The following is a 12,170-nucleotide window of genomic DNA, read 5'->3' as shown; positions in this document are numbered from 1 at the left end:
GGGTTTCAGCGACATGGGACCACTGGAATCTCCTGTGCCTTGGAGGTTTTCTTTTGTTGCTCTTCTACTCTGATGACTGATGTCTGCAACAGCTTGTCTGCCCTACTTACAGGGACAGATGAGAAACTTGAAGCTCTACAACCAGCAACCTGTGGCTTCTTCAGCCACTGGCTGGTGTCCAGTTGTAGATCAGCAGAATCTCGGCACGAGTGTATGCCAAGGGACCCGAACCTGGTGGGAGATTGGAGTAGTGTGTTGTGGTTGGTTGGATTGGAGAAAGGGACCAAACTACACGGTCATCAGTCCCTCTGACCTTGGAATAACAAACTGATAAAACCTCACACTATAAGAGGGAACTACAATGGCCATAAAATTACAAATTTTTAACAGAGATAGAAGGAAGTAGCCAAAAGAAGAGAGGAGAGAAAGAAAGTGACTAATGACAGGGGCATGAAGGAAGAAGTACAGATAGACAAGATAGACATTAGAGATAAAACAGACCCCCATATAGAAAGGAGTGGGAAGGCAGAGGCCCAGTCGAAGCCAGTCTAGTCAGGGCAAAGGGGAGGGAGGGGGGCCAAGACAGCCTGCCATCCCCTCCACCCACCGACAAGGTTGGAGGTCTCACCCTTAAATAAAGCACTAAAAATCCCGATCACAAAGAAATCGTAAAACTAGATCACCCGCTGAGGCATTGTCATATAACGCCAGGGGTAACAAGTCAGGAAAGCTGAAAGTCCGTCGCAGAGGGGCTTAGTCAGGACAGTCCAGTAAGAGGTGAACCACAGTCAATATTGATCCAAAACAACAGAGAGGGGGGTCATCATGACAGAGGAGATAACGGTGAGTCAGCCAAGTATGGCTGATGCAGAGCTGGCAAAGGATGACAGAGGCTTTAAGAGAGGCCCACAAGGAGGACCGCCACATAGTTTTAGAATCCTTTATCTCTCTGAGCTTGTTCGGCAAAGAATGATTATGCCATTCTGCATTCCAAAGTCCCAAAACCCGACAACGTAATGACAAGTGAAGGTTTATTTCCACAATGCCAATAGCAAGAGATGGTCTGTTAGTAGCCAGTCGATTGGCAAGTTAATTGCCGGGATCCCAACGAAAACCACCGAGCATCCACATTGATCAAGGAGAGAAAGATAGTCCTGGATAGCTATGACTAACGTGTGGCGAGGGAAGCATTGGCCGATAGCTTGCAAACTGCTCAAGGACTCACTACAGGTAGAGAAGGACAGTCCTGAGCAGAAGTGGACATGGTACAGTGCGCGAAAGATGGCTACCAATTCTGCAGTAAAAGCACTACAGCCATATGGCAAGGAATGAAGTTCTGTGTGTCTCGCATAGGTGTAAGCATAACCAGTGTGACCAGCAACCATAGAGTCATGGAGCCATCAGTATACATCACTTCCAAACCCTGGAATGAACTGAGGAGACAGTAGAATTGGTGGTGAAGGTCCTCTGGAGGGATAGAACCCTTTGAATTGATGGAGAGATCAAGACAGAGCTGTGGCCAAGAGAGAACCACGAACGGGTACATGTGCGAGTGGAGTAACGAGGCAGTAAAGGGAAGTGATGCAGCTCGGAAAAGAGCGACTGAATGCAGGTAGTCATGGTAAGCCCACATGTGGCCGCTACCGCAAGATATTGATTTCCATGTCTGGAAAAAGGAGACCATAATTAGGGTGCTTTGGGGTGTAGTGAATGCGGACCGCGTAAGATATCAGGGTTGGCACAAAACTCGCAGCGGTAGAATCCCCGCCTCTGTGAGAAGGCTAATCACGGGGCTAGTCCAGAAGGCACCAGTCGCAAGTCGTACCCCACAATAGTAGATGGGGTCTAGTATCTGCAATGTCGAAGGTGACGCAGAACCATAGACAGGGTTCCCGTAGTCTAAACGGGACTGGACCAGCGCTTTGTACAACCGCAAGAGAATAGAGTGGTCTGCACCTCAGGTGGTATTGCACAGACATCTACGAACATTGAGATGTAGCCAGCATGTCCTCTCCAGCTAGTGAAGATGAGGGATCCATGTCAACTGGGCATCAAAGACCAGACCCAAGAAGCGATGGGTGTCCACCTAGAGGGATTGGCCATCGAGGAGCAGGTCCGGATGGGGATGGACTGTACGGCGACGGCAGAAATGCATGGCACACGACTTGGCCTCCAAAAACTGAAAGCCATGGAATAGAGTGCAAGATTCCGCCTGGTAGATTGTCCCCTGTAGACGGCATTATGGAGTGCCCATGACGGAGGAAGTGAAGTAGATACAAAAATCGTCAACAAACAAAGAGGGGGGACACTGTCAGCCCAGCAAAAGCCACCAGTCCATTAATGGCGATGAGTAAGACAGGCACGCTCAGCACGAAACCCTGAGGAACCCCATTTTCTTGCCGATGGGAAGTGCTGTAGGAGGAACCAACTTGGACCCAGTAAGAGTGACAAGAAAGAAAGTTACAGATAAAAACGGGCAGAGCACCACGAAGGCCCCATTCGTGTACAGTGGTGAGGATGTGGTGGTGCCAGGTGGTGTCATAAGCTTTATGCAGGTCAAAGAAAACTGCAATGAGGTGTTACTGATGGGCAAAAGCCAACCGGATAGCAGACTCCAGGTGGACCAAGTTATCCACCGTAGAGCGGTCACAGCGAAAACCACCTTCAGTCGATGACAAAAGGTCGAGCACTTCAAGGATCCAAAACAGCTGCCGACTCACCAGGCGTTCAAGGAGCTTGCAGAGGGTGTTGGTAAGGTTAATTTGATGGCAGCTATCCAACTGAAGAGGTGGCTTCCCAGGCTTTAGCATGGGATTAACAATGCTTTCCTGCCACTGGGTAGGAAATATCCCCTCACTCCACAGATGGTTGAAAAGGGTCAGAATATGATGGTGGCCAGTCACCGATAAGTGTTGGAGCATTTGGTTATGTATCCGATCTGGTCCAGGAGCCGTGTCGAGACAAAGTGAGAGGGCACTGGAGAGTTCCCACTCGCTAAATTGGGCATTATAAGGTTCCAAGCAGCAAGAAACTAAAGAGTCATTCCAAGTGCTCTTTCAGGAGGAGGAACGTGCGTGGATACTGAGTCGATGCAGAGGCTTGAGGAAAGTGTTGAGTGAAATGCTCTGCTACAAAGTCCACACGGGTAAGGACAACGCCATGCACAGAAATTCCTGTAATGAAGGGGGGGGGGGGGGGGGGGGGGGGGGGAAGGACGATGGCCAAAAATTTGCCTGAGTTACAACCAGACTTGTAAAGAGGGTGTGTGCGGTCCTATGGCAGCCACATATCATTCCCAGCAAATCCATTTCTGAGATTTGATTAGGTAACGGGCTTGGGCATGGGACAGTTTGAAGACCAGAAGGAGAGCAGTAGAAGGGTGCCACTTGAAGCATTGAAGAGAACAGCGGCGGTCTTTTATGGCTGCAGAAATTTACAGAGTCCACCAAGGATCCATTTTCCAACCGGGGGACCCGAGAAAGAAGAGATGGCTGAAACAGCTGTGGAAAGAATTCCAGCAGTCAAAGTTTGCGTGTACTCATCAATACTACTGTGTGGTAGAACAGGGGGGATGGTAGCAGAGAAGGCACCCCAAACAGCTTTAAAGAAGCAGTAGCCTTATACTGAAACTTCCTGGCAGATTAAAACTGTGTTCCCGACCGAGACTCGAACTCGGGACTCCCGAGTTCGAGTCTCGGTCGGGCACACAGTTTTAATCTGCCAGGAAGTTTCATATCAGCACACACTCCGCTGCAGAGTGAAAATCTCATTCAGCCTTCTACTGTTTGCCGATGATGTAGTCTACAGGAAAGTAGTGAACAAATCAGTGAGGATTTGCAAAAACAAAATATGTGGTGTAATGACTGGCAGTTATCTCTCAATATTAGTAAGTGTAACCTTCTGCATATAACAAGATGAAAATCAGAATTAATGTACGAGTACAAAATAAATGCACAGTCTTTGGAAGCGGCAACGACCGTAAAGTACCTGGGTGTGACTATTCGAAATGATCTCAAATGGAATGATCAGATTACACAAGTAACGGATAAGGCGAACTCTAGATTGTGGTTTATTGGTAGAATCCTCAAGTGATGCAGTCCTTCAACAAAGGAAATAGCTTACAATACATTAGTTCGTCCAGTCTTTGAGTACTGTTCATCTGTTTGGGACCCTTAACAGTTGGCTCTGATTCAAGAGATTGAGAAGGTTAAAAGAAGAGCAGCAAGATTCGCGACGTACATTTAGCCATCGCGAGAGCATTACAAATCTCATAGAAAGTTTGAAGTGGGACACACTTGCTGATAGACTGCAGTCTAAACAGAAGGGGCTGCTCACTAAATTCCGAAATCTAATCTTCACCGAGGATGTAGAGCATATATTATTACCACCAACTTTCAAATCACGCAATGATCACCATTCAAAGATAACGGAAATAAGAGCTCGTACTGAGGCATTCAGGCAGTCATTTTTCCCTTCGTGTGACCCGAGAGTGAGAGTGGAACAGGGGAGAAAGGCCGGCAGGTAATTTTAAGAGCTCGAAATCTTAGCAAAGTGTTGACCCAATGAGTTGGGAATTGCGACGGGGTCCACTAAAGTATCATGCGCAACAGTGAGCCTAGAGATTGGGGATAAACTAGGCATGCCAGATAACCGTAGAATACGACTCCAAACTTCTGAGGAGGGAGTGAAGGTGTTAAATGAGCTAGTAAAGAAGTCCCAGCTTGCCTTCCTGCTATCGCAGATGATGCAACGGCATCGCGCACGTAACTGCTTATAGTGGAAACAGATGGTCCAAGTAGGATGGTGGCAGAAAACACGAAGAGCACGTTGCCGCTCACATATTGCATCACAGCACGTTCCACCAAGGAAATGGGGGGCGCCGGGGGAAATCAGAGGTGCACGGTATTGAACATTCTACGGCTGTAAGGATAACTTCTGTAACATGAGTGACTTTATCATCGACGCGAAGAAAGTGACGGTCATCGAATGTTGCTAAAGACGAAAAAAGTGACAAATCGGCTTTGGCAAACTTCCATTATCTCAGGCAGTTGTGGCTGCAATCGAAGGACACATGGAAAATGGTCACTCGAGTGTGTATCAGCAAGAGTACCGAGCTAGCTGAACAGTACTGACTGAAAGGTCCAATGAGAGAAATTCGTCGTCGAGGCAGACAAAAATGTAGGTTCCCCAGTGTTGAGGCAAACAATATCCACTTGGTGCAAGATGTCAATCAATAGGGAGTATCGCGGACAAGGATGCGGAGATCCCCAAAGCGGGTGGTGGGCATTGAAGTCCCCAACCCGCAAATAGGGCGGGGAGGGGGGGGGGGGGGCTGACCAAGGAGATAAGCTCTTGCCATCGATGTGGATGATGGAATGTATACAGTACAGAGAGAGAAGGTGTATCCAGAAAGGGAAAGACGAACAGCAACAGCTTGGAAGGAACTGTTTAAGGGGATTGGGTGATAATGGACAGTATCATAGAGAAGAATCATAAGTCCTCCATGTGCTGGAGTGCCATCAACAGAGGGGGGATCAAACCGGACTGACTGAAAATGAGGGAAAACAAAGTGAATGTGGGGACGAAGCAGCTTTGTTTACTGAAGACAGAAGATGACAGGTGAGTAGGATAGTACGAGGATCGAGAATTCATCCCAACTGGCTGTAATGGCACTGATATTCCAATGGATAATTGACATAGGCTGGACAGAAAAGGGAAGAATCTTACCACACTTGCTCTCAACTCAATGACTGCTGAGAGCCGGCGGCCGACAGCATGGAATGGCATTCAGCCAATGGCAGAAGATCCTGATCCATAGATTGTTCTGGGGCATCTCCTGCCACCAGTGCGCGTTGACAACATGGAAAATGGCTGAGGGCGGTTACCATCAAGTGGCACTGTAGATGAGATGCGCTGTGGGGAAGAAGAAGAGAAACTTGGTTTCTTATGAGCCTTCTTGGAAACAGAATGTTGAGATGAGATAGGAATCCATGGTTGTGAAGTCGGGGTACACAAAAAATCTTCGCGAGTAGGCTCTTTTTTGGAAGTCTGGGTGTCTGATTCTGGGGCTCGTGATTTAGCAAAATCTGATGAAGGGTGGGCTGTAGAGTGAGCAGGTGATAGCGGGGAGGTTGAACGGGCGATCCTTGTGCTGGCCGATCTGACAACTGTGGCACTAACACAAGTCTGCATGGCTGCCTCCTTAGCAGGCCGAGGAGATGCAAGGACAGTGCTATATTTACCTGCTGGAGGCACAGTGGGCTTTCGACTGGCAAATAACTTACGAGCAGCAAATGTAGACACCTTTTCCTTCACTCTGATTTCCTGAATAAGTCGTTCATCTTTGAAAATGGAGCAATGTCTAGAGAAAGCGTGGTCACCCATACAGTTGATGCAACAAGGGGATGGAGGTGTACAAGCACCCTCATGGGCATCCTTGCCACACACAACACATTTGGGTGGATTGGAACATGACTGGCTGGTATGATTAAACTGCTGACACCGATAGCAACGTGTAGGGTTGGGGATGAAAGGGCGAACTGAAATTATCTCATAGCCCGCTTTAATGTTTGATGGAAGATGAACTCTGTCAAATGTCAAGAAGATAGTACGGGTTGGAACAAAGCCCTTGTCAACCCTTTTCATGGCTCGATGTACAGCCGTTACGCCCTAGTCATACAGGTAGTTTTGAATTTCCTCATCGGACAATCCGTCGAGTGAGAATGTATAAACAACCCCGTGCGATGAATTTAAAGTGTGGTGTTCTTCCACCTGGACAGGGAATGTGTGTAGCAGTGTAGTTCACAGCAATTTTTGCACCTGGAGGGCACTGACTGTTTGTAACAACAAGGTGCCATTTCGTAATCGGGAACAAGACTTTACAGGACCTGCAATTGCATCGACACCTTTCTGAATAATGAAAGGGTTGATTGGAGAAGTCTTTACCTGCATCAGACTGAGAAACAACTAGGAACTTTGGCACTGATGGAAGAACTGTCTGTGGCCGAGACTCACCTAGCTTTTGCTTGTGAGCAGAAGTTGTAGACTTAGAGGAAACCATTGCGAATGTATCCCCCATGATTACCGGCATCTCTGATGGCGCGCTCCTTCCTCGTGGGGGCCCACTCTGAGGGCACTCCCACTTGAAGTGGTTGTCCACACCTCAGGTCACACCTCCTGAGAAACAGAATGAGCATTTTCGGAAGGTACCAGCTCGGGTAATCACCCCTCCCTGGACCTGGCCTTTACCAGGGGTTATGTATGTGTCCTCCCTGTCTACCATGGACAGGGAATTACGCGATACCCCATCACCAGCTACACGCAGGAACGTGTGGATCGGTCTTCAGGCACCCACAGGGAGGAAAGAAAGAGAAAGGGAGGAACAAAGAAAAAGAAAGAAGATATGTCTCAAATGCAGCAGTGGAGAAGAGGGTAAAGCAATGAAGCAAGGAAAAGAAGGACAAAGGGAGGACAGAGGCTTTCCAGCATAGCGAGCAAAGAAGAGAAACTATGTCTTACAGTTACAAGTGTCCACCTCCAGATGTAGGCACGAAGCATACTCCCAAAGAGAGGGAGAAGTGGAAGGGAAGAGGCGGGGGAGAGGGGGAAGGATGGAGGACACGGAAGGATGTTGAAAAGGAAGGTATGCAGCCTGAAAAGGAAAGAGCCGCACTAGCTTGGGGTCCTGTGCTCGTCACATGTATCTACAAAGGAGTTGTGAACCCCCCGGGAGGCCCATGGTCCAATTAATTAGTACCAACTAATATTCTTGCCACATTCAGGTCCATTAAATTTTGTTAGGGCCTTACATCACCAGTAGGGCTAGCAATGTGCTTTGCAAGCAATTTCCAAACTCTTATCATTTGTATGTATTATCACCATGGAACCATTAATTATGGCTTTCAACATAGAGTCTGACAAGCACATGCTGTTTAGGAAGTATCTTCATGCAGTACTATCATCATCAATCGAAATGTGGAAACATCACATCCATTACTGTTCAGGAAACAGTGTAATTTGAAAACAAACAATTAGGAGGCTCGGGATGAATTATGCATAACAAAAGCTGTACGAGAAGTGATGCGCATTATGTGGAATATCCTGCTGCAACAAATGTTGCAGCACCAGATGGGGACTAATTGCTAACAGAGTAACGTGCCCTTTGATATACTCCATGTAAATTCATAAACATATCAAATTTTCTTCTTGTGTTAATCTAAAACACTGTTTGTTTGTTTTAGGGCGCAAAAACAACTAGGATCATATGCGCCACTGTCAGAACTGTAGAACATGAAGACAAAGAGAGGAGTTAACAATGACTACACATTAATCCCAACTGACAGATGAGAAAACAGATAAAAACAGATGTGGAGAAAGGTCTATAAAATATGCCACAGAGAAATGGAGGCCCTGGGCTATAAATTAAATGGTCTTCGCCATATTCCCAAAATGGATAAAAAGTAAAAAGCAGTCAACAGCAGGCAGAGCGTTAGCTGATAATGCAGATGGCAAACACAAATGAGAATGAGAGTGGTTAAAAAAGGGAAATGGTGGACCGTCAAAGGTTGAGCGCAATGAGCAAGAAGTGGTAGGATCATTCAAACCACTGGGAGAGGCTTAATACCCTGGAGCTTGTACCCATGAAGGGAGGACCAGCAGTGATGCAAAAGTAACACCAGCTGCTGACATGGCAATAAAGAAATCATTTGAGGGAACATAAGAACTAGTGGGCTGAGGTACGAGGACTGCAGCCTTTACAGCAGCATCAGCAGCCTCGTTTTCCATCAGACAGACGTGACCAGGAACCCACATAAACATCACAGTGTCTTCATCCAAAATGATCAAGTGATAGTTCTCCTGGACCCATTGCACTAAGGGTTGGACGTGCACAGCACACTGAGGCTCATAAGGACACAGAATCGGAGTAGACGATGCAACTGAAAAGCCTGTGCCAGCGGATGAACTGCATGACCTGATACAGGAAGAAGAGCTCTGCTGTAAATACTGAGCAGCAGTCCAGAATCTGATTCTGAAAAACAGCTGTGTCAATGGCAAAGGCATACCTCTCACCATGGTCAGTCTGAGAGACATCAGTATACACAAAGGTACTATCATGAAGTTCTGTGCAGAGGCTGTGACATTTACGGCTATAGAGCGACGATGGAGTAGTGTATTTAGGAAGTGAATGAAGGCCAAGGTGAATACGGGCTGCCGCACAAAACCAAGGTGGTGAACGGTAAACACCGGTCGGGAAAGTGGCACGTAGCGTGAAGTTACAGTGCCAGAGAAAGACGCGAAAACCAGCTCCAGGAAGTAACACAGAAGAGGGACACATCCCATACTGGTGGTCAAAGGAGTCGAAGGAGGTGGTGTAGGATGGGTGGCCAAGCATGGCAGACAAACGGCATGCGTATCTGCCAAGCAGAAAGTCATGGCAGTATGACAGTGGCAGCTTTAGCATACAGACTCTCATCCGAAATACTGTAAAATGCACTAGTTTCCAAACAGATGCCATGATGGTGGATAGTATTGAGACATCAGAAGAGGAGCGGATGTGCAGATGCATAAAGGAAACACCCAGTCTAGTTTTGAACAGACAATGGACTGATACCTGGACTGTTCGTCAAATTCCATCTCAAAACAGTTAAAACACAATAATTCAAAGAACAATGATTGTGTTATATAGAGACAGACAGTGTACATAACTTCCCTCCCTTAGGTTCCCTTGACGACTGTGGTACCAGGAAGGCATCCAGCCAACAAGTTAAATAATAAAATTTGCCTGAACTAGGTGGGATAAATGTTAGGCAAAATAATGAAGGAAAGACAATAATTATGTAACACGTAAGAAACCTCTCCTTCTTCCTGCATGGTATAATATTTTCAGGTCTAACATAGTGCAAGGTGGTGATAACGAAAAAAGCCATTAAAAATCTATTCCTATGGCGATACAATTACTTTGTTAGTCTTTGTTTTGATTCAACTTCGGGGTTGTTAGTGACAGTGTCCACAGGTCATTTGTTGATGCTAGTCTCTCCACTATGTTGATGACACTGGGCTGAGGCCACAGTATCCTACTGTTTACTAATCATGGGATTCTAACATCACTTGTCAGAACTGTAAGTCCATTGCTGTAACAACTGCAATACTATCCTGAGTCATAAAATATAGAATGTGACAATGCTCAGAATTCACTTCCAACAACTGAAACAATGCTATAGGTAAGGAATCGACTTAATGACAAAGCCATCATATACATGGTGAAGAAGAGATTAAAGATTAAATTTAGGGCACCAAATTTTTTCCAGTTCACTGATGATTTTATTACACTGCAAGTAACGAAGTGACGACACTATGGTCGTGGGAGTACAGCACGACCATGGTCTCTAAAGTTCATGCTACATATATCACTTCCTAAGCTGCAGTGAGTTACTATACAACACCATTCATTTTACTATGGTTGTTGTGATAACGTTCGTTGTTATATTCATTTTCGTATGACTTATTCCATGGTACCTTATTTCTCAATACTGTTCAGATAAAGGCTGGCTTGTTGCGAAAATCGGTTGGCGCGGTTGAAAATAATAGAGCAAGAGGCTCTGTTATTTGAGTCCATATTTACTGTCTAAAGTGACAATTCCTGTTACCAGGTGGGGCAGTATAATTCCTAAAGTAGCAACTAATGAATAAAAAATATGTATACATCGAAAACTTGTTTATGTACATACCTTATGTTCCTGAAATTGTATTGTAGCTATTTGTTGTTGATCTGTACGCTTGATTTCAATTTACAACATTGTTGTGGTTATATTTATCTATATAATGCACATGAGTTCCCAACAGAAATACAAGGCCCGAGTGTAAAAATCCGTTCAGACCGACTGTGATCTCGGAAAACAATTTCTAAATCTGATAAATACATATAATGATCTACTGTAATTTGTCCTTAACAAGACAGGTCTGCTTCTAAACGAACAATACTGAAAATGCAGTTAAAAATATATCTAAATAAAACACATACACATTATTAATTACGCGCACATATTTTCAAGCGTCTCAGCTTCAGTATGGTTGTGAAAAAACATATGAATTTTAGCTTTCTTCTTTTACATATAAAAACAGCTATTTATGAACATACACGGATTTAAAAACAAGAAAAAACTAGAATCACACCACCAATGTGGTAAGCAACAACAATTGTTACATAACCACTACAACCTGTTCAGCAGTACCTAGTATTACTTGCAAAATAAAGGGACAGTTTTCGATACACCCAAGTAATTTCACAGCAATGTAAAACTAAGCAATATTCAATTAAACCGGCTTTATAGTTTCCTTGAGTTGACGTATGTTCACTGGTATTTATGTACGAATGCCAATAACATTATTTGCCGATACTAAATTGGAAAATCGTGTGAATACATTACCTTTGTCGTGCGGCAAATGAGTAACTTCTTTCGGGCGGAAGTAACAACAAATTCCACCACAGATTTTGTAACAAACAACATTTCCGAAGTCAAAACATTCATATACAGCACTACCGACCCACACTACGCTGCAAACAGAGCTGCATCTGTAGACAGCAAATCTTCGTGCCAATCGGGTGAGCCGATCGGTTGCACTCGGCTGTCCTCGCGCCTGAAGTTCATAGCACATCCTGGTGGCAGACAGCGAAAGCTTAAATTCGCCTTTAAGACAAGAAACTGTTGGATTCATTTCGCGCGAAATTTGAAATTGTTTGTCACTGAAATTTTTAAAGACGTGTAAGTTGCCACAATTTTCATGTTTTGTCGAAATATCTGCGACAATTATGCAATTTTAGGACCTACAGTTTACTTTACAAAAAAGGTTTCGAAAATATACCCTACAACTAAAAGAGTAGTTGCCTATATTCATCCCAAATAACAACTAACTTCATGAGAAAAGTGTTACAGTTCTTATTATCTTCTCGGACTGAATTTGCCACTAGCACAAATATTACTGTGATTATATTTCACAATCCTGGAGGTGGACTAGTATTTATTAATGTACTGGACTGGAGTGGAGAATCAGCAACAACTACCTGGCTTTAACGTTATAGCATGTTTTAAGAGAAGAACTATGTAGCCTTAGGAGTGCATTTGTTTATGTTCTTTCTTACAAATACCTTATTGGTATTGATCCCAGACACT

At 45.0% G+C, this 12,170-nt stretch overlaps 1 protein-coding gene across 1 annotated transcript in view; it reads right to left on the bottom strand.

Annotated features, from left to right (window-relative positions):
- LOC126299549 (succinyl-CoA:3-ketoacid coenzyme A transferase 1, mitochondrial) overlaps positions 1–11,655 on the bottom strand; it is a 75,411-nt gene extending 63,756 nt beyond the window's left edge. The window contains exon 1 of the mRNA XM_049991543.1: positions 11,427–11,655. Within this exon, the coding sequence (XP_049847500.1) occupies positions 11,427–11,528 (102 nt within the window). The 5' untranslated portion in view covers positions 11,529–11,655. The remainder of the gene's footprint in view (positions 1–11,426) is intronic.
- Positions 11,656–12,170: the final 515 nt, after the last annotated feature.

The sequence above is a fragment of the Schistocerca gregaria genome, chromosome X (assembly GCF_023897955.1).
Source record: "Schistocerca gregaria isolate iqSchGreg1 chromosome X, iqSchGreg1.2, whole genome shotgun sequence".
Lineage (NCBI taxonomy): Eukaryota > Metazoa > Arthropoda > Insecta > Orthoptera > Acrididae > Schistocerca > Schistocerca gregaria.
Note: the sequence above shows the minus strand (reverse complement) of the source record. Positions and strands in the feature narration are given on the sequence as shown.